Source organism: Mustela lutreola, chromosome 18, assembly GCF_030435805.1.
Source record: "Mustela lutreola isolate mMusLut2 chromosome 18, mMusLut2.pri, whole genome shotgun sequence".
Lineage (NCBI taxonomy): Eukaryota > Metazoa > Chordata > Mammalia > Carnivora > Mustelidae > Mustela > Mustela lutreola.
The window spans coordinates 41,721,144-41,744,556 of NC_081307.1; the positions used below are offsets into that span (position 1 = coordinate 41,721,144).

The 23,413-nt window shown below is 47.7% G+C and overlaps 1 protein-coding gene across 2 annotated transcripts in view; it reads right to left on the minus strand.

Moving 5' to 3' along the window:
• The window catches only part of DLGAP2 (DLG associated protein 2), a 773,688-nt gene that overhangs the window by 684,669 nt on the left and 65,606 nt on the right, over nucleotides 1–23,413 (minus strand). The window contains exon 2 of one of the 2 annotated variants that reach the window (XM_059156121.1): nucleotides 2,312–2,418. The exons of the other annotated variant lie outside the window; for it this stretch is intronic. Coding sequence (XP_059012104.1) covers nucleotides 2,312–2,326 — 15 coding nt within the window. The 5' untranslated portion in view covers nucleotides 2,327–2,418. The remainder of the gene's footprint in view (nucleotides 1–2,311; nucleotides 2,419–23,413) is intronic. 2 annotated transcript variants of the gene reach the window in all.

Below are 23,413 nucleotides of genomic sequence, written 5' to 3' on the forward strand. Positions count from 1 at the left end.
AAGGTCCGTGGTGGGAGAGAAGGGAGTACATCCCCAACACAGCAGGAAAACAAGAACACCCTCCTACAGCAATATCATTACGGAGACTCTGAGAGAAGACGACGGAGGGACCCGAGTGACCGAGTGGAGGCCGAGCACGGCTAGTCGGGCAGCCCGTCCTGGCCAGTGCAGGGCCAGTCCCACGGAGGGGACCCGGGAAGAAGGGCTTCTGACAGCTCCTACCCCACGGAGCCCGAAGGAAGGACTGTGTTCTTCCCAGGAATTAACCACCTCAAGACTGTTTATGGAAACACAAAAATCTCCTGCACCCAACAAGGTAGAATGCCTGGGGACACTCAGATCCTTAAACACACGCCTGTTCGAGAGGGAGGCGTCTCGGGCAGCCGCCTGCAGCTCTGACTGCTAGAAAATACGAATCGAGGCAAATCAACACCAAAGTAAGGGGAAGAAAGGAAATAATCAGACCCAAACAGGTATCAGAGAAACAGAGAATAAAAAACAACACCGATAATCCATGACAACAAAATCTGGTTCAGGTTGATCATTAAAATAGACAAACCAGACTAATGAGGAAAAAAGGAGAGAAACTTCAAATTCAGGGCATCCAGACCAGAGAAACAGGTCCTTGGATCCTGAAAGCTAAGGGGTTTCTGAGCAACTGGAAAATGTCAGGTGTTTCTCAGTGGGGTGGGCGGGGACGAGCTTCCCTCCAGCGACCCTTGGCAGCCACGGCCAGGAGACACGGCCGGGCTCACAGGAGAGGGACGGCCCATTCCGGAGGCCGGAGGTGGAGGAAGCGGCTGAATGTCCCCCACACCCAGGACCGCCCGGCCCCCAAGGATTACGCAGTTCAGAACTGAGGGACACCTTCCCCATGGCTCCCCAAAGGAGAGTTCTGCCCTCCTGAGGCAGAACCCGACAGGGGCCTCCAGATGCCTCTGCTGCCAGCCGTGGGCGCCAGGCCCATGACAGAGGCGGCGGCAGTAGGGGTCCTGGGGGAGGCCGGAGCCATGGCTGCTCCCTCAGCTCTGCAGGCCCCTTCGGGATCAAGCATCTTCCCATTATGGGGAGCTGCATCTTGTAGGGGGACCTGGGAGTGTGGGCAGCCGGCTGGCAGGCTCCGGTGACAGCATCCCTGGGGGGCTGCCCTGCACCTCAGCCACTTGCCACGTGGTGAAAGACTCCTCCCCAAGGACAAACACCCAACTGTCACCACTGACACACTGTCCCCAGAAGGCTGCCCCAACCGTGGAGGGGAGAGGCAGTGGTCTGTCCCTGGCGCCCAGCAGTCTGCCTGAGCTCCGGGCCGGGAAGCGGCCTCAGGGGTGGGCTCCGCTGACGCAGCGCCTAGGGGGACTGTAACAGAGAAAGCCAGGCTGGCTCGGTCAGACGGGCACGGGACTCTCGCTCTCAGCCCCACGCTGGGTAGAGACTTAAATCAATAAGTAAACTTAAAAAAAAACAAACCACTAAAAGTTAAGACAATTAAAAATTAAACAAAAGGGACAGTTTGTCTTCTGCCTCCCCGAAGGCTCTTACATAGACGGACGTGCAGCGAAGGGCAACCGTGTTCCCAGCTGTGGGGAAGTCAGTGCCGCCTCCTCAGAAGACCAAGGAGGCCGAGCAGTGTCGGCGAACGGAGATGTGCACGTGTGAGGGGCCGCGAGGGACACACCAGGGGACGCAGGACAGGAGCAGCTCTGAAGGGTCCACGTGAAATCTTTCCACGTTCATCCACACAAATCTGTCCCGGAGATACGAGAACTCCGGACGTGTCCTCTGTCACCCGTGAACCACTGGAGCAAAGGCATCCGTGTGTGGGGGCTGCGGCACCGGGAGGGGAGGTCACAGCCTGCGACACCGGTGTTCCCAGGCAGGGAGCGGGGTCCCAGCCCGCGGGGCCTTCCTGAGCACCCGGCTCTGGGTGTTCCGGGAACGTGCGGCAGTGACACGTGCGCGTCCCTGCTCCGCTGTGAGCGGCTCCGTGTCCCCAGCTCGCATGCTCCCACCACAACGCCACATGACAGCCTCCGAAGGCCACCGTAACGGAACAAGAGCACAGCCACTCCGCTCAGCGGTTTCCATCCTAGCCTCCACGGGCCCGTGCACACACTGGGCACACCCCCCACGGCCGGCAGCCAGCGGCGGAGACCCCGCCGACCCCCTCGCCCCCGCCATGTCCTCCAGCACGGCAGAGCCATAGGCATGGTGCCTCCTAGCAGTCAGCGCGGCGTCCAGACGCCAGAGCCCCTCCCCGCCCGCGTCCCCACCGCCGGCCCGCGGGACATGGGGAGCACAGAAGGGACATTACCTGAGCAGTCCCCATCGTGGCTGGGCTGGGACAGGCCGAGGGTGTCCAGCGGCAGGTGCTGTGAAGCCGCACGGGGCTCAGGGCCGTGCCTCACGTGGTACCAGAGCCTACGGTGAGGAATGGACAGAAATGGGGAAGATATGATAAAAAAAAAATGATAATAATAAGCAACCTCCCCCCATGGAAGAGAAAACACGTGGAATGTAGATAGAAAACCGAGTCCGCGTGATATTAGAGCCACTGGGAGCCGGGCTTTGGCAGAGACCCCGTCTGCACCAAGCAAGGCCAGGTCGGTTTAACACCCTGAAACATGGCATCTATTCGCGCAGACCTATGTCCCCAGGGCAGGAAAGAGGTCACTTCTGCAGCAGGGCAGGATGAGGCGAGACATCACCTCCCACCTTCAGACCCCGGAACCGGAGAGAAGTGAAAGCAGTGACTCTGAGCCAGGGCTGCGGCTTCCCGGAGAGGCCGCGCATGGGGCGGTATTCGTGGCCGGGGCCGGCCCTGCGGTCCGGGAACCCAGGGCAGCACCAGGCTGTGAGCTCGCTCTCCGTGCAGGGTAGACCGCACGGGAGGCTGCGGAAACGCGGTGGAGGAGTGGTGCCAGGCCATCGTCCTGACCCGTCCTAAGCCTCCAGGGAAGCCGGCACCCAGCACGGCACCCCGTCAGCCACGTGCGGCGGGGGGTCTCCTCCAGGAGGCGGTTGGTAGCATCAGGCGGGGAAGACGTGACACGCTTTGTTCCGACAGGGCAGCTGCCGTCCCAGAACGCGAACCCAGTCCGTTCACGCGCCCTCGGAAACCGCCCTCAGGCTCAGCAACTTTCCGCGAAGGCCTAAGTCCCCCACGCAGCGCTGGGCTGCCGGAACGCCCTCCGTCCCCAGAGTCTCTGGCCAGCCCCGTCACCGGAGGCCACGCACGTCCTTTCAAACGCACGAGCCTCCTAAGGTAGGACAGCAGCTGTGTCTCCCGTGGGCGAGCGTGCGCCGCAGCCCTGACGGTGAGGCACACAGCCCCGGACGGCGCTCGCCGGTTCCCGACCCCGACAGCAACCTGCCGCAACGGTCACCTACGCTGCGGGTGTGTTTCCAGGCACGTCCTCCCGAAACACCCAGAGCAACAGCCCCCTTCTCACTGGCAGGACTCCCAGCCAGAAGCAGGACCGCTCCTGCGTTTCCCTCCTGAAGACTCACACGGACCCTGCAAACCCCTTCCTGGCGGGCACCTGGGTTGTCTCCGGTTCTTCCCGACGCCTGAGAACTCCGCACATTTCCGTATGTTTCTCAGTGAGTTTGTGCAGAACACACTTGTGGGAGTGGCCTTAGCGGTCACAGGACATGCGTGTGCACCGCACCCACCGGGTCTGCTGTGGGTCTGCACTGGAAGGAGTGTCCCCACTGCTCTCACGGATCCGGAGGAGCTCGCGGTAGGACTCCTGACCAGATGTGCTCCCACGCAGACCGCCTGTTCCACACACGTGTCTGCTTCTTTGGGGGAGTTTCTAATGACTGTGTAGCACCCCATATACACTCCAGACCCATCTGCGGCGTCCGCTGCCACCCTCCTCCTGCTTCCCATGCTCTTACGTCCTCAGTGGTGGCTCTCAGCAAGTCAGATGGGCTTAGTAGGATTCATGTGCGAATCGATCACTCCCTTCTTTAAGGGCTTCTGTTAGAGGAACCACCTTCCCCATTCCACAATTCAAAAAATACATTCAAGGGGCGCCTGGGTGGCTCAGTGGGTTAAAGCCTCTGCGTTCGGCTCAGGTCATGATCCCAGGGTCCTCGGGCTGTTGGGCTCTCTGCTCAGCAGGGGGCCTGTTTCCCCACCCCCCTCTGCCTGCCTCTCTGCCTGCTTGTGATCTCTGTCAAATAAATAAATAAAATCTTAAAAAAAAATGCATTTAACTAAATTTTGTTATACCATTTGTACAACTATTTCTAATGACAAATCTGTAAATTTGAGTTGAAAGTAGAAATTTTCCCTCCAATGGCTAACCGACTGTCCAAATAAATAGGTTTGCTGAATAATCCATTTTTTCCCACCAATCTGAAAATGCCATTCGTGCAGAAAAGACTGCGCTACGGGTCACTTTACCTCCAGGAGCATAGGGACACCTGCTTCTCTCTAGGAGACCAGAACTGTCACCGTTCAGGCTGTCTTCAAAACTTTTTTTTTAATTTTTATTTATGTATTTGACAGACAGAGATCACAAGTAGGCAGAGAGGCAGGCGGAGTGAGAGGGGGTCTCTCCAGCCCTCCCTAGCACTCGGTAACGTTTTCTGTCCCTTACAAGGATCCCATCGTTTGGGGGTTTCTCTCCTATAGACTTTATCCTGTTTTCTCCCACGGTGTCCTGTAGGGTTCCCTCCTCCTGAGAATGAACGCGTTTGGCCGTCACATACGGGACAGTTCATGATATTTATTCACTGACCTTCTACTTCTTCTGTGTCTCCATGTTCCTACTTACCCAGTAGACTTTGCATGGTCTCTTCCTTTTTCCACTGGACATTTCTAACATCTCCTGTCTTTTACTTTCCCACGTAACCTTAACTGGAGACCCCAGAATCACAGGGGCCAGCGGTGAGCGCGCTGGTGTCGCCACTGTGATCCACAGTTTAGCACCCCCGGCCACGACTCTGCTTGCTGTGGGGTTTCTGGTTAGATGCCGAAGCCTGGTCAGGAAGTGCCCTGCCGTGACGCGTAGACGTTCAGCCTAAGCCGCGGCTCTGGAGCTTAGGACGCTCAGGGTCTCCCGACACAAGCATGTGTGTGCTGTTCTCCCAACGGGCTCATCTTACCCTGACTACAACAGAGGCTGTTCCTGAACCTCTTCCACTTACGGACAAAGCCCATGTGCTTATGTTAAACACAACTAGATGCAATTTGCTAGGATTTGGTTTACGGAATTTATATTTATATTCTTAAGTGAAATCAGCCTTTTTTCTGCTCTAATAACAAGTTTGGGAATTACTCATTAAAAGAGAGTGATGGTTAAACTCTGAAATAGTCTGGACAACGCACAATCATCAACTCAGAAATTGGTGCAGAATTTACCAATAAAACTGATCCTGTAGCTTTCATAAAAGTACATCTCAGAAAATTCTTAATTTTAATTTTCTCATGGTTACTGAAATGTTCATATATTCTAGCTTTTGTTGGACCAACTTATGTCACTTACATTCACCAAAAAAACGAATCATCTCATCTCCATTTTCAAATCTCTCGGTAAAGATGTCTGCAGATTATACAGTTCTTTTAGCCACTTGTGATTCTTTCACAAACTTTATCCCTAATTCTTTCTTTTTAATTTTTTATTTTTTATAAACATATTTTTATTCCCAGGGGTACAGGTCTGTGAATCGCCAGGTTTACACACTTCATAGCACTCACCAAAGCACATACCCTCCCCAATGTCCATAACCCCACCCCCTTCTCCCAAACCCCCTCCCCCCAGCAACCCTCTGTTTTGTGACATTAAGAGTCACTTATGGTTTGTCTCCCTCCCAATCCCATCTTGTTTCATTGATTCTTCTCCTACCCACTTAAGCCCCCATGTTGCATCACCACTTCCTCATATCAGGGAGATCATATGATAGTTGTCTTTCTCCTCTTGACTTATTTCGCTAAGCATGATACGCTCTAGTTCCATCCACGTTGTCGCAAATGGCAAGATTTCATTTCTTTTGATGGCTGCGTACTATTCCATTGTGTATATATACCACATCTTCTTGATCCATTCATCTGTTGATGGACATCTAGGTTCTTTCCATAGTTTGGCTATTGTGGACATTGCTGCTATAAACATTCGGGTGCACGTGCCCCTTCGGATCACTACGTTTGTATCTTTAGGGTAAATACCCAGTAGTGCCATTGCTGGGTCATAGGGCAGTTCTATTTTCAACACTTTGAGGAACCTCCATGCTGTTTTCCAGAGTGGCTGCACCAGCTTGCATTCCCACCAACAGTGTAGCAGGGTTCCCCTTTCTCCACATCCTCGCCAGCATCTGTCATTTCCTGACTTGTTGATTTTAGCCATTCTGACTGGTGTGAGGTGATATCTCATTGTGGTTTGATTTGTATTTCCCTGATGCCGAGTGATGTGGAGCACGTTTTCATGTGTCTGTTGGCCATCTGGATGTCTTCTTTGCAGAAATGTCTGTTCATGTCCTCTGCCCATTTCTTGATTGGATTATTTGTTCTTTGGGTGTTGAGTTTGCTAAGTTCTTTATAGATTTTGGACACTAGTCCTTTATCTGATATGTCATTTGCAAATATCTTCTCCCATTCTGTCAGTTGTCTTTTGATTTTGTTAACTGTTTCCTTTGCTGTGCAAAAGCTTTTGATCTTGATGAAATCCCAATAGTTCATTTTTGCCCTTGCTTCCCTTGCCTTTGGCGATGTTCCTAGGAAGATGTTGCTGCGGCTGAGGCCGAAGAGGTTGCTGCCTGTGTTCTCCTCAAGGATTTTGATAGATTCCTTTCGCACATTGAGGTCCTTCATCCATTTTGAGTCTATTTTCGTGTGTGGTGTAAAGAAATGGTCCAATTTCATTTTTCTGCATGTGGCTGTCCAATGTTCCCAACACCATTTATTGAAGAGGCTGTCTTTTTTCCATTGGACATTCTTTCCCGCTTTGTCCAAGATTAGTTGACCATAGAGTTGAGGGTCTATTTCTGGGCTCTCTATTCTGTTCCACTGATCTATGTGTCTGTTTTTGTGTCAGTACCATACTGCCTTGATGATGACAGCTTTGTAATAGAGCTTGAAGTCCGGAATTGTGATGCCACCAACTCTGGCTTTCTTTTTCAATATCCCTTTGGCTATTAGAGGTCTTTTCTGGTTCCATATAAATTTTAGAATTATTTGTTCCATTTCTTTGAAAAAGATGGATGGTACTTTGATAGGAATTGCATTAAATGTGTAGATTGCTTTAGGTAGCATAGACATTTTCACAATATTTATTCTTCCAATCCCGTAGCATGGAACATTTTTCCATTTCTTTGTGTCTTTCTCAATTTCTTTCATGAGTATCTTATAGTTTTCTGAGTATAGATTCTGTGCCTCTTTGGTTAGGTTTATTCCTAGGTATCTTATGGTTTGGGGTGCAATTGTAAATGGGATTGACTCCTTAATTTCTCTTTCTTCTGTCTTGTTGTTGGTGTAGAGAAATGCAACTGATTTCTGTGCATTGATTTTATATCCTGACACTTTACTGAATTCCTGTACAAGTTCTAGCAGTTTTGGAGTGGAGTCTTTTGGGTTTTCCACATATAGTATCATATCATCTGCGAAGAGTGATAATTTGACTTCTTCTTTGCCGATTTGGATGCCTTTAATTTCCTTTTGTTGTCTGATTGCTGAGGCGAGGACTTCTAGTACTATGTTGAATAGCAGTGGTGATAATGGACATCCCTGCCATGTTCCTGACCTTAGGGAAAAGCTTTCAGTTTTTCTCCATTGAGAATATTTGCAGTGGGTTTTTCATAGATGGCTTTGATGATATTGAGGTATGTGCCCTCTATCCCTACACTTTGAAGAGTTCTGATCAGGAAGGGATGCTGTACTTTATCAAATGCTTTTTCAGCATCTATTGAGAGTATCATATGGTTCTTTTTCTTTCTTTTATTGATGTGTTGTATCACATTGACTGATTTGCGGATGTTGAACCAACCTTGCAGCCCTGGAATAAATCCCACTTGGTAGTGGTGAATAATCCTTTTAATGTCCTAATTCTTTACATTCTTAAATTTTCTCTTCATTGTCTTTATGAGGCTTGCACAATTTGGCTATCTGCAAGACATTTTTTAATGTTGTTTGTGGTTGTTGTTGAATACTGAATCCTTTGTTATATGTTTTATGGGAGTGTAATTAACATATGTGCTTTTAAACATGAAGAATCCACGTTGTATCTAATCTGACCTGTTTTTATGTCTGAGTTTTGCCCACCTATGTTTATTGTGATTACTGAAAAACTAGGACTTCCATTGCCCTGAGAGTTCACATTTAATGCTGTTCTTTGTACTTTTTTATTCCTCACTGCCTTATATAGGATTTTTCACTAGATAGGATTTTTCCTTAAATAGGATTTTTTGATGCCTATATTTTATTTCTCCCTCAACAGTTTTAACATATGCAAGTATACACATATTTTCCTAGCAAAGCTATTAATCAATATGTCTAATATACTCTTGAAGACAAGAACTTGGGATGCTCACACGCACCTCCAAGTCCACAGCGCCCTCCCCACATACTTATAAATAAATGTGTCCTTGATCTCTTGACTAGCATCCTTCTGGGTTCATTATTCCTCGTGCTCAAAAATATCATGTTTTTCATTTGACATGGTTTCTGTGTGGTAAACTGTCAAGCTCTTTGAATGTCTGAAAAGGTCCTTTTGCTTTCAGTGCTGAATGACAGACAAGGTAAAGAATCCAAAAAAATCCAACAGACAGCCTCAGGGACATATTGTTACTTTGAGCAATTTCTCATTAGTCTATAAGCAATTCCTGTTCTCTTCCTAGACTGCTCAGCATTCTGTCTTTACCCGGGTCCCGCTGTGTTGTACAAGTATGGGTCACGATGGGCCTCTTATCTTCACGCTGGCCTAGCAGCAGGTAATAGAATGTTTCTGTACTGACCTTTTTTACTTGAGTTTTTACTTAAATTCCAGTCAGTTAATATACAGTGTAATATTAGTTTCATATGTACAATACAGTGAATCAACACTTTCGAGCATCACCTGGAGCTCAGCAGGACAGGTACCCTCCTTCGTCCCCACCACCACCACCCCCCACCTCACCTCTGGGACCATCAGTGTATTCTCTGTAGTTAAGAATATGTTTCTTACGCCTTTTTTTCCTTGCGCTCTTTTTTTTTTTTTTAATTTTTTAAAATTTATTTTCAGCGTAACTGTATTCATTGTTTTTGCACCACACCCAGTGCTCCATGCAATCCGTGCCCTCTCCAATACCCACCACCTGGTTCCCCCAACCTCCCACACCCTGCCCCTTCAAAACCCTCAGATTGTTTTTCAGAGTCCATAGTCTCTCATGGTTCACCTCCCCTTCCAATTTCCCCCAACTCCCTTCTCCTCCCCATCTCCCCATGTCCTCCATGCTATTTGTTATGCTGCACACATAAGTGAAACCAGATGATAATTGACTCTCTCTGCTTGACTTACTTCACTCAGCATAATCTCTTCCAGTCCCGTCCATGTTGCTACAAAAGTTGGGTATTCGTCCTTTCTGATGGAGGCATAATACTCCTTAGTGTATATGGACCACATCTTCCTTATCCATTCGTCTGTTGAAGGGCATTTGTTCTTTATACAGTTTGTCGACCGTGGCCATTGCTGCTATAAACATTGGGGTACAGATGGCCCTTCTTTTCACTCCATCTGTACCTTTGGGGTAAATACCCAGGAGTGCAATGGCAGGGTCATAGGGAAGCTCTCTTCTTAATTTCTTGAGGAATCTCCACACTGTTCTCCAAAGTGGCTGCACCAACTTGCATTCCCACCAACAGTGGAAGACGGTTCCCCTTTCTCCACATCCCCTCCAACACATGTTCTTTCCTGTCTTGCTTATTTTGGCCAATCTAAGTGGTATAAGGTGATATCTCAATGTGGTTTTAATTTGAATCTCCTTGAGGACTAGTGATGATGAACATTTTTTCATGTGTCTGATAGCCATTTGTATGTCTTCATTGGAGAAGTATCTGTTCATATCTTCTGCCCATTGTTTGATATTATTGTCTGTTTTGTGTGTGTTGAGTTTCAGGAGTTCTTTATACATCCTGGATATCAACCTTTTGTCTGTACTGTTGTTTGCAAATATCTTTTCCCATTCCATGGGTTGCCTCTTTGTTTTCTTGACTGTTTCCTTTGCTGTGCAGAAGCTTTTGATTTTGATGAAGTCTCAAAAGTTTATTTTCGCTTTTGTTTCCTTTGCCTTTGGAGACATATCTTGAAAGAAGTTGCTGTGGCTGATATCGAAGAGGTTACTGCCTATGTTCTCCTCTAGGATTCTGATGGATTCCTGTCTCATGTTGAGGTCTTCTATGGTTCAACATTCGCAAATCAATCAATGTGATAGAACAAATTACTATGAGAAGAGAGAGGAACCACATGGTCCTCTCAATCGATGCAGAAAAAGCATTTGACAAAATCCAGCATCCATTCCTGATTAAAACGCTTCAAAGTATAGGGATAGAGGGAACATTCCTGAACCTCTTCAAATCTATCTATGAAAGACCCACAGCAAATATCATCCTCAATGGGAAAAAGCTTGCAGCCTTCCCGTTGAGATCAGGAACACGACAAGAATGCCCTCTCTCAGCACTCTTGTTCAACATAGTATTAGAAGTCCTAGTAACAGCAATCAGACAACAAAGAGAAATAAAACATATCCAAATTGGCAATGAAGAAGTCAAACTCTCTCTCTTAGCAGATGACATGATTCTTTATATGGAAAACCTAAAAGACTCCACCCCTATACTACTAGAACTCATACAGCAATTCAGCAACGTGGCAGGATACAAAGTCAATGTACAGAAATCAGTGGCTTTCTTATACACTAACAATGAAAATACAGAAAGGGAAATTAGAGAATTGATTCCATTTACTATAGCACCAAGAAACATAAGATACCTGGGAATAAACCGAACCAAAGGAACTCGAGGAACTAGAGAACACTCATGAAAGAAATTGAAGAAGACACAAAAAGATGGAAGACCATTCCATGCTCTTGGATCGGAAGAATAAACATTGTTAAAATGTCTGTACTGCCTAGAGCAATCTATACTTTTAATGCCATTCCAACCAAAATTCCACCAGTATTCTTCAAAGAGAGGGAGCAAATAATCCAAAAATTTGTATGGAATCAGAAGAGACCCCAAATCGCTAAGGAAATGTTGAAAATCAAAAATAAATCTGAGGGCATCACATTACCTGATTTCAAGCTTTACTACAAAGCTGTGATCACCAAGGCAGCATGGTACTGGCATAAAAACAGACAACATAGACCAGTGGAACAAAGTAGAGAGCCCAGATATGGACCCTCAACTCTATGGTCAAATAATCTTCGACAAAACGGGAAAAAATATACAGTGGAAAAAAGACAGTCTCTTCAATAAATGGTGCTGGGAAAACTGGTCAGTTATATGTAGAAGAATGAAACTCAACCATTCTCTTACACCGTACACAAAGATAACCTCAAAATGGAAAATTTTTTAAAAATTTTATTCGTTAATTAATTAATTTTTATTAGCATATAATGTATTACTAGCCCCAGGGGTACAGGTCTGTGAATCGTCAGGTTTCCATACTTCCCAGCACTCACTATATCACATATATTCCTCAGTGTCCATAACCCAACCACCGTCTCCCTACCCGCCTCCCGGCAGCAACCCTCAGTTTGTTTTGTGAGATTAAGAGTTTCTTATGCTTTGTCTCCCTCCCAATCCCATCTTGTTTCATTTTTTCCTTCCCTACCTCCCAAACCCCCATGTTGCCTCTCAAATTCCTCATATCACTGAGATCATATGATAATAGTCTTTCTCTGATTGACTTATTTCGCTCAGTGTAATACTCTCTAGTTTCATCCATGTTGCTGCAAATGGCAAGATTTCATTTCTTTTGATGGCTGCATAGTATTCCACTGTATATATATATACCACTTCTTTTTTTTTTTTAAGATTTTATTTATTTATTTGACAGAGAGAGATCAAAAGTAGGCAGAGAGGCAGGCAGAGAGAGAGGGGGAAGCAGGATCCCTACTGAGCAGAGAGCTGGACGGCGGGACTCGATCCCAGGCCCCTGAGATTATGACCTGAGCCAAAGGCAGCGGCTTAACCCACTGAGCCACCCAGGTGCCCTATACCACCTCTTCTTTATTCATTCATCTGTCGATGGACATCTAGGTTCTTTCCAAAGTGGATCTTGTGGATATTGCTGCTATGAACATTCGGGTGCATGCTCCCCTTCAGATAACTACATTTGTATCTTTAGGGTCAATATCCAATAGGGCGATTGCTGGGTCATAGGGTAGCTCTATTTTCAACTTCTTGAGGAACCTCCATGCTGTTTTCCAGAGTGGTTGCATCAGCTTGCAGTCCCTCCAACAGCGTAGGAGGGTTCCCCTTTCTCCACATCCTCGCCAACATCTGTCGTTTCCTGACTTGTTAATTTTAGCCATTCTGACTGGTGCAAGGTGGTATCTCATTGTGCTTTTGATTTGTATTTCCCTGATGCTGAGTGATATGGAGCACTTTTTCATGTGTCTGTTGGCCATCTGGATGTCTTCCTTGCAGAAATGTCTATTCATGTCTTCTGCCCATTTCTTGATTGGATTATTTGTTCTTTGGGTATTGAGTTTGATAAGTTCTTTATATATTTTGGATACTAGCCCTTTATCTGATATGTCATTTGCAAATATCTTCTCCCATTCTGTCAGCTGTCTTTTGATTTTGTTGACTGTTTCCTTTGCTGTGCAAAAGCTTTTGATCTTGACGAAGTCCCAGTAGTTCATTTTTGCCCTTGCTTCCCTTGCCTTTGGTGATGTTTCTAGGAAGAAGTTGCTGTAACTTGGGTCAAAGAGGTTGCTGCCCATGTTCTCCTCAAGAATTTGGGTGGATTCCTGTCTCACATTGAGGCCTTTCATCCATTTGGAGTCTATTTTCGTGTGTGGTGTAAGGAAATGGTCCAGTTTCATTCTTCTGCATGTGGCTGTCCAATGGTGTCCCAACACCATTTGTTAAAGAGAATGACTTCTTTCCACTGGACATTCTTTCCTGCTTTGTCTAAGATTAGTTGACTGTAGAGCTGAGGGTGTATTTCTGGTCTCTCTATTCTGTTCCACTGATCTATGTGTCTGTTTTTGTGCTAGTATCATACTGTCTTGATGATAACAGCTTTGTAATAGAGCTTGAAGTCTGGAATTGTGACACCACTAACTTGGCTTTCTTTTTCAACACTCCTCTGGCTATTCTAGGTCTCTTCTGGTTCCACATACATTTTAGGATTATTTGTTCTGTTTCTTTGAAGAAAATTGATGGTATTTTGATAGGGATTGTATCAATCAAATGTGTAGATTGCTTTAGGTGCCATAGACATTTTCACAGTAATTTGTTTTTTCAATCCAGGAGCATGGAACATTTCTCCATTTCTTTGTGTCCTCCTCAATTTCTTTCATGAGTACTTTAGAGTTTTCTGAGTACAGATTCTTTCCCTCTTTGGTTAGATTTATTCCTAGGTATCTTATGGTTTGGGGTACCATTGCAAATGGGATTGACTCCTTAATTTCTCTTTCTTCTGTCTTGTTGGTGTATAGAAATGCAACTGATTTCTGTGCATTCATTTTATATCCTGACACTTAACTGAATTCCTGTCTGAGTTCTAGCAGTTTTGGAGTGGAGTGTGTGCCTCCTCTGGCCAGGGACTGGGAGGCCGCCATCTTCATTCCCATCCTCCAAAGTTCTATGAAAAGCGCGCTCAGGGAACAAAAGCTCTGAGAGCGAACCTGAAGAGATTACTTAGCCGGGTTCCTGGCAAGGGCAGTGCAATTCCGCCTCAGGCAAAGACACTTGAGACTCGGCAACAGGCCCCTCCCCCAGAGGATCAGCAAGAACATCCAGCCAAGTCCAAGCTCACTGATCAAGAACTGCGGAATTCCCTATGACCCTGACATTGCACTAATGGGTATTTACCCCAAAGATACAGATGGAGTGAAAAGAAGGGCCATCTGTACCCCAATGTTTATAGCAGCAATGGCCACAGTTGCCAAACTGTGGATAGAATCAAGATGCCCTTCAACAGACGAATGGATAAGGAAGATGTGGTCCATATACACTATGGAGTATTATGCCTCCATCAGAAAGGATGAATACCCAACTTTTGTAGCAACATGGACAGGACTGGAAGAGATTATGCTGAGTGAAATAAGTCAAGTAGAGAGAGTCAATTATCATATGGTTTCACTTATTTCTGGAGCATAACAAATAGCATGGAGGACACGGAGAGATGGAGAGGAGAAGGGAGTTGAGGGAAATTGGAAGGGGAGGTGAACCATGAGAGACTATGGACTCTGAAAAACAATCTGAGGGTTTTGAAGGGGGCGGGGGTTGGGAGGTTGGGGGAACCAGGTGGTGGGTATTGGAGAGGGCACGGATTGCATGGAGCACTGGGTGTGGTACAAAAACAATGAATACTGTTATGCTGAAGAAAATAAATAAATTTTTTTTAAAAAGGAAAAAAAAAAAAAAAAGAACAACGGAATTCCAGAGGAGGGGAAAGCAAAGCATGAAATTTATGGCTTTCTCCCCATGATTCTTTAATCTTGCAAAATTATTTAAATTTTTAAAATTTTGCTTCTTTTCTTATTCTAATTTTTTAACTTTTCCTCTTCCCTCTTTTAACATTTTTTAACTAGTTTATCTTAACAATACCTTTCTTTAAAAAAAATCTTTAAACCTTCATTATTAGAGTTATACTCTATCCTTCATTGTATCTAACTAAATTTTTGTATACATATAGGATTTTTTCTCCTAAAAAATTCTGGGATACAACTTCTTCTAATAGATAAAAATATACTCTAAATCTAGCACAGGGCTTGGTTCTAGTCTCCAGCCTAAGCAAACTCTCTCCACTTTCTTTTTCTTTCTTTTACTAACCAAACTATCTTATCAATTCCTTTTTTGGAAATTTTTTAAAATTTTCATCTTTACAGTCCAACGACCCCATCAAAAAAGAGAATTACAGACCAATATCCTTGATGAACACCAATGCAAAAATTCTTACCAAAATACTAGCCAATAGGATCCAACAGTACATTAAAAGGATTATTCACCACAACCAGTGGGATTTATTCCAGGGTGGCAAGGTTGGTTCAATACTAAGAAATTTCTTCAGCTTCATCTTCTAGTTCACAAATCTTTTTTCTGCTACATCTGATCTGCGTATGTCCACTAAGCTTTCATTTCAAGGGTTCCAATTTTTATGCTATTTCTAAGCACACTCCCTCCTACTCTAGCTGCACAGGTGTCCCCCACAGCACACAGGCTGCAAACAGGGATGCATGAAGGGTGCTGCCTCCGGGATCCAGGCTTCATTAGTGACACGCCTCTGAGCGAAGGTTCCGTAACCACAGATGATGGTGCAAAGTGGAGATGACCGGACTCCCCTCACAAGGCAGTTGTAAGGATTAAGTGGGTTATTCATGTAAAGTCCTCAGAACATTGGTGGGAACGTCCTAAGTCTCAACACATGTTGCAAACATATGTTTTTGCAAACGTGGGAAAAGGGTTAGCCCACAGAGTTTATGACCCATGCAATGTGGCCAATTAATTCAGTTATACTACCTGGTGTTGGCAATGTCTATTCTAATTCTCATTGCTCCTAATTTTAAGGAGAAAGAAAACTAAATTCCCATTGTAAATCTCTGCCTTTTTCATGGCATCCCACTCATATTTTACGGATGAGATTGGGGGTCTTTTTCTGAGTGTTCCTCTGGTCTACCCTTTAAATGTACTTTACTAGGAGCCTGCCCTCGATAATTCAGCCTGTTTTGTCTTTCAAGTCATATGTACACTTGGACGGCCTACTTGTCCTCAGCTCTGTCCCCTCATCTCTCACACTGAAAGCAGCCATGAAGCCTTTTTCTGGGGCTCCAGAAAGTTGAGGGGCAGGATGAGAAGCAACTCGTTCCTGCTTAGCCAGAAAAATGCAGACTCTCCCATCAGTGAAGAAAGGAGAGACCTCAGACTCTTTGGCTCTTCTGAGTATGCAGAGCTGGGGGAGGGAGAAAGGAGTGCTCCCCAGCTCCAAGGGAGAACACTCAGGTCAAGAGAGAACGCCCCTTGGTGAGGGTCCAATCGGCAGCAGCTCTAAGCTTTGTAGACCCTCACACCTCCTTTAGACTTGCACTGTATAATTGTAATATAAATTTAACTTTCCATTTTTATTCTTCCCTGCTGAAAAGAAAAGAATAGGTTTTAAGAAATCAACACACACACACACACACACACACAGGCTTCAAGAATGGAAAGTAGAGCATGGTTTATATTTATATTTTATATACAAGGTGTTTTCCCTAATAAAAAGAAATAACATGAATATGGGAATCTACTTTCCAAATCATAAAATATTTTCCCAATTACAGCATACATACATGCATATATAGCTATCACACCAAATATTACTTACCTAACTTCTAATATCCAAAAATATTTTAACTGACCTTCCCAAGATATCTCAGGTACTTTTTAGTTTTTGAAAAAGAATATGAGGGCACCTGGCAGGCTCAGCTGGTTGAACATCCACCTCTTGATTTCGGCTCAGGGCGTGATCTCAGGGTCGCGAAACTAAGCCCCATGTCAGGCTCCGTGCTCAGGAGAGAGTCTGCTTGAGATCCTCTCTCCCACTCTGCCTCTGCCCCTCCCCCTTCCTCTCTAAAAAATAAGTAAACTTGTTTTTTAAAGGCTTATGAATCACGTCCCTTCCTCAAGTACCTGCTTCCTCCTCTCTCCTCCACTGTCCCGTCTTTACTCTGATGCTCTGCAGGGAGAGAGCAGTGTCCCTGCAAGGCTGGAGGTGCACCGAGCGCCACGGGACAGGGATGCACACCGCCTCTTGGAACAAAATCACGTCCAAGGGCTGAGGCTTCATCCACGAGCCTTTGCACCGGCACAGAAGCAGCCCATGCCGGGGTCTCCAGCCTCTGCTGTCACGGGAACCAACTCCCTGCAATCAATATCCCTAGACAGAGACAGAAGCGAAGATACACAACCGATCGGTTCTGTGTCTTGGAGGGCCTTGACCATATGCATCTTAGTAGCAATCACATGGTGCTTGGTGGCAGGTAACAGAAAAATGAGCTCAAACCCGCCTAATAAGAAAGGCTGTTTACCAGGTCGTGTGGATGCCAAGTGCAGAGCCTCGAGTTGCTCTGATTCCTAGCTCCATGATGCCAAATACGTGGGAGTCCTGTCTTCTTTATCTTATGATCACACCTTCAACCCAAAGCCAGTGACTCCTCACAGTGGCAGGACAGCTGCTCAGAACCCCCACAGATTTTTTGCTCACCTCCAGGGTGAGAGTATGAGTTCTATAAGCAACCTTAGAAACAAGGAAACCTCTTGATCAGAAACCTCTTTCCAATGTCGGAGGCTTGAGTCAGGTTACATGCCCACTGGAACACAAACCCACGGCCATGTGCATAGCTGCGCCCCCCAAAGCTCCTAGGCTGCACTGGGACTTGGGGGTGTGGCAGCGGTGAAGCTGCGGGCATTCCAGCAGAGACAGGGTCCTGACGTCGCAAGAGAACAGAGGATCTGTCCCAGGCCACGCCTGCAGCTTCCCCACAAGCTCTCACTTTTCCACAAGTATTAAAGCAGGACAGCCAAGTCAGCAGCTACCCAGAGCTATGCCACTGCTCACAACACCCCGTCCTAGTAAGTCTGGCTATTGCATTGAAGTGTGTCCCCGAGTAACACAAGTGCGCTTCTAAACGCTGGAAATGTGTCAGAGGGGGACTGAGTGCTACACGGTTGGTACAGTGAGCGAACCGACACAGGACAACATGAAGACATCAATCCACAAACCCCTGTGAACCACTCCTCTTCTGTCTTCAGTTTAGAAAATCATTAATAAATTGGGCAAGAAAATTCATACCTTTGCAGATTCTCAAGTTGAAAATGGTACCAAATTTGGTTAGTAAACAAGATTATGGGAAACCGTGATGTGGCACATGCCGTAAACTGGAACTGTGGAAAAGGATTCGCAGTGTGATGAGGCTCATTTATGGAACGGGCTTCAAACACCGTAGTTGGCAACGGGCTGTGTGGGAAATCCAATTACCAGAGCACTGCACGTTTCTATCGTCATATCTGCAATCGTTTTATAATCGTATTGCCATTAGCATAACATGTGTAATGGTGTGTGCCAGAGAAGTCACTCTATGTTTTGCTTAATATTTTAACTAATGACTAAATAGATAATAAGCAGAATTTCATTATAAAAGGCATTTTGAACAATCTGAATGATCACGTGTTGCAAGAACCAGGAGACTTGGAGGGATGAAAAGACAGAGGTCAGAGATGGAGACATAAGCCACACTGCGTTCATGTGACGCCCACACGCTGCACAGGGAGAAGGCAGACCTGATGTCTTCTGGATCGTGAACAGTGACAATAAGAGGGTTTCTTTAAGAGGAGATCACAGTAACCCCAGTGCCATGGAAGGATGCATCCCCCACTAAGAAAAAGGGGTTGAGCCCAAATCACCACCTGCAGGTCAGGGCTCTCCGTGGCGGTCCCCTGACTGTGGCCCAGGACTCCTCGAGGGCATCACAGACCAAGGACAAACTGGTACAAGTGACCATTTCTCTGGTGAGTCCGAAGGACCACAAGCCGGTACTTCCCGTGACAAAGTCTGCTGCAGGAAACAGGACAGTCAGAGACATCCTGCCCACCACTCCTCGTGCTTGAGGAATGACGGTCTCCATCCTGTCGCGCCCTCCATGACACCAGTGATGAGACCGTCAGCCCGGCCGCGTACTGCTGACAGATCTACTCACATGAAAAGTAACCGGATTTTTTTTCTGAATTCAGTCAAGTCACTTACATTGGTAGACACATTCTAATTTGTAACACAAGGAAGAACTTTTGTGGGTGCCTGGGTGGCTCAGTGGGTTAAGCCGCTGCCTTCGGCTCAGGTCATGATCTCAGGGTCCTGGGATCGAGTCCCGCATCGGGGCTCTCTGCTCAGCAGGGAGCCTACTTCCCTCTCTCTCTCTGTCTTCCTCTCTGTCTGCTTGTGATCTTTCTCTGTCAAATAAATAAATAAAATCTTTAAAAAAAAAAAAAAAAAAGAACTTTTGTCCATAATCCTATCTTTTTTCCAAAAAAAGAAAAAAAAAAGCTTACAATCGGGTAAATCAGGCACGCATTGACCTAGGGCAGGGTAATAGCCACTGCGAATCTGTGGCAGGTCATCAGCTGGTAGTTGCCCTGGGGGTACCCTGCGCACCTCTGCTTCGGAGAAACACCGTCTCTTACCCAGTCGTGCGCCTGCGTGGACAGAGGCCCTGCGTGGCGCTCACGGACGTGCCTGAGGATCCCGCCTTGGGGCCGCTCATGAGTTCCCTCTCCCTGGAGGCACAGGTCCCAGTCGGCAGCTCCCTACTGTTCCGGGGAGGGGGGATGCCATTCCCAGTCCTCTCTGGTACTAGAACTCCCCTCTCCCAGGGACCCAGTCCCTCCCATGGGAGAGAGGGGGCTTCTCCGGGTCTCAGCAGACCCAGGAACAAATTCTGAAAATCAAGAGAGGTGACTATAACCCCTACCTCTCAGACTCTGGGCCCCGCTGTCTTCCGTGAAAGACACCGTCGCTTATTTGCCACCCACAGGCCCTTCCTTTAACATCTGTCCGCACAAACCCGAGTCACACCCTCCCCACCCAGTCCCTGCCCACACACGCGCATCCCCGAGACGATATCCGGCCCGCGGACATCCCATCCGTGGACCCCGAGATGCGCTCGCGGAGGACCTCCCCGCCACGGCACCCCCCGGAACACCTTCCTACCCTTAAGCTCACACCAGCCACGACACGCGCCCGTGAGTGGGTCAGCGTGAACCACACCAGTTACAGGGGCCACGGCCAGGACTCCGTCTCAGACCGGACTTCAAGGTCAGTCATTAACAATCCAAATGACCTACGTCACCCTGGGCTCTGCGTTTAAAAGTACAACAAACCCAGTTGTTAGCGTCCCCGAGCTTCTCCTCCAGCTGTCTCCGCCTCCCCGGTCCTCTGCCGCTCGCTCACCTCCCGCTTCCCCTCCATTTCCCGTTGGCCACGGTCCTCCTCATCTCAAAGGCAGCTTTATGTTCAAAGGGAAAGAGGTGCCGGTGAGCAGAGACAGCCAAGAAACTGCCTTTCAGATTTGGGGGCAGGGATCAGATTGTACAGCAAACAGACGTATCTTAACTGGAATCTCATTCTCCCGGCTTCCAGCGAGCAGGAAACAGGAGGGGGAGAGCTTCGTGTTTACAGAGAGGACACAAACACTCCATGCTTCCGGCCCGTCAGGAAAACCCAAGGTCACCAAAGACCGTCACAGAGGAGGGAAAAGTCCAAGAACAGGACGCTTATGAAGTGCATGCCACCTGAAAAAGGTGCCAAAATTCTGGGCGACAAATTATTTGAGGTCCTCTGCCCGAGCCAGGAGAGGTAGGAGACAGCGCACAGGTTATAAGGGAGGCACCGGCACTGTGGGGAACACTGGGGTTTGCACACCCCAAATCTAGCAGCAGGGGTCAGTAAGAATCTCCGCTGACCCCTCCTTTCAGCCCGGCTCTTCTGTGTCCTGGCTGCTTTGTAATGAGAATAATCTGGTACCCTTCCTTGTACATAGCACTGATCTAGAAAACCTCCTTAGTGAGAAGAGGGGCATGACCTTTAAACCATAAGTGGGTAGGAAAGCCGGCTGCCTCACCGGCCAGTGGCTACAGGCCCAGAGCTGCCTCGTCGACGGTGATTTCCCCGAGCTGTGTGAGAAACGGCTCAGAGAAAGGAAACAGAGGTCTGGCTTCCAACTCAAGCACCTAAAATTCCAGCAAGTCCGCAATGAACAAGGTCAAAGGCCCCGTGCTTGTGTCTGATCTCTCTGCCTGGGGGGTGCCTGGCCCTCCTGCAGGACCACCTCCCTCTCAATTCACATGGGCACGTGCCCCACGCCAGGGATGGGCCCACGATCCTGCCCCACACGTGGCAGCGAGTCCAGAGGTGCACACGCCACTCAGGGGCCAAAGGAGGGTCGCTGCTGTGGTTTTTGCTGGAACAAATGGGAATGACTGTTGGGGTGAGGTCAGGCTGCAGCTACCATGCGCTGCCAGGTGGAAGCCACCTAAGAGAAGGCACGGGGGCATCAGGAAGGTCTCAGAGCACCCACACCCTAATGACATCATCTGAGTCCTAAGGTCCGGCTTCCATGATCCTATATGCAAGCCCCATGCACACCCGGTGTGTTTGCAAACCATAGTGACCCAAGTATCTGTCACTTGTAACAATATAACCCTACCTAATTGAGTAAGCTACAATTCTATCGTAGCAAACTATTGGCTGGCTTCTTCTGGTTCTAAGATCTTACCTTATGCCCAATTTTCCAGTGGGGTTTCCAAATGGTCTTGGCAAAGGAAATTAGCAAAATATAGCATCCCGTCTTTTCTACCTTCAAAATGGAAGGGCGGAGAGGGGAAACTCAGCGAGAACTAACAATCCAGGCTGAAATCTCGATTATGTAGTTGCCCACGGAAATGTAATTATAAGTGTTGGTTAGGTTCCCAGCTTTGTTCGTGTCCAAACAAACGAGAAAAGACTAACTCACAGGATATATAGGACATGGAAAACTATAGCTTAAACATCAGAGTGCAGACCCTTCTGGAACCTTAGACATTGCAGATGGTTAGCACCAAGGATGCCGTGGAACACGGCTCTCCTGACTCCCGGGAGCCACCAGAGTTTGGGAATGCATTGGCATTCCCGGAAAGAGCATTGCAGAGAGTGCGGGCGAGTGAGGCATGGGACGAGAGGCATCCCAGCCCCAGCGGCTCCTCCTCAGGCAGACTCGCAGCTTTGTGGGCAATGGTGAGGCCTGGGAAAGGAGCCTGGCGGAGGGAGGGAGGCTGGGGCAGGACCCTGGAGGAAAGCGGGAGCGGCCATGTCTAGAGACCTGCACCTGTACGGCTCCAGCAAGAGGGTTATCCTGGGCATCGTGAAAGGGGAGAAGTAACTTCTGACAACTGCAGTTCACTTGGGGAGCAGATCCCACCCACTCCTAATTCCCGGAGTGTCGGAAGCTGTAGGAAAAGGAGGGGGAGTTGGTGGTATAAATCGGTGTAGGACAAGCAGTGCCCTGGTTGGGTAACTTAAGCTGAATTAGAGTGAAAACATCATAAAAAGTTTCAAGTATCCCAAGGGATGAGAAAGGCAGTAACTCTGCACCTCCAAATACACTGGTGTTAGAATTTCCCTGCAAAAATTCACGGCTGCCGAACCCGTGTTACTTTCTTCAGTGGACGGCGCATTGGAAATTGCAGAATGCAGGACCAACCACCACACGTCCAACCCCTCCCGCTGTCACCACAGTCCCCGTATTTACTCCAAAGGGGAAAGACATGGATGGCTGTGGAACCGGGTCCAGAGGCCCCACAGAAACCACGACCTCACTGAAGAACAAGCCCCAGGGCCAGTGTCTGTGGAAATGGAGCCACGCAGAGTCCCTGACGCACACCTTCCTGCAGGCGCACGTGGGAGTTGGGGAGAACTAGAGACACATCTGAGACAAAGAGGAAAGAGGTTCCCTGAAAAATCCCAAAACCGTGGAACTGAAACGGACTTCAAGGAACCTTCTGGAATAGCCCTGCCTTCTGGAAATTCAACAACCCACTGTTAAATACGAGGCTTCCCTTTTTTTAAAAGATTTATATGGCAAGAACTCTGCACAGTCTGTTGCGGACACGTTCAATCCCCTACAGCAGAGAGACGCCTGCCTTTTCTTCTGAAGCAAGAGCTATCCACAACTGAACCTCAAATTCCTCTTGAAAGCCCATGGGTTGTATTTCCTTCCCAGAGTTCGGAAAGTGTTCTTTCCCATCAACAGCGCAGGGCAGACAGAATGGGCTCGTTCCCGACGCTCGCACGTTCAGTGTGAGTACCGTGAAGTGGGAACGGGAAATTCGTGGGGAAGCACACTTCTGGGGCTCCAGCAGGGGTCCCTCCGGCCCACGTGGTTCTGTTTCCCAGGAAAGGCTCGACGACTGGGGCGGCCTCTAGACACCATGTGTACAGCGCGACTGGGCTCATATGGTCGCACAGCAGCAAGCCGAGCTCGGAATGCGCAGGTTCCATGACCCCCATCCGCCTCCGCCAGGCAGTCCCTCCATCAGGTCTGGTTCTGGAGCTGTCCCTGGGCCTTGCCAGGTCCTCTCCTCTGCGGCCCGCTGATGGACACCTCGGAGGGCCCGCACACCTTCCACTGGTAACCGTGGGACACGTGCACGTCTGACATGGTTTATACAGACTTTCCAGTCCGCACAGCGAGGAAC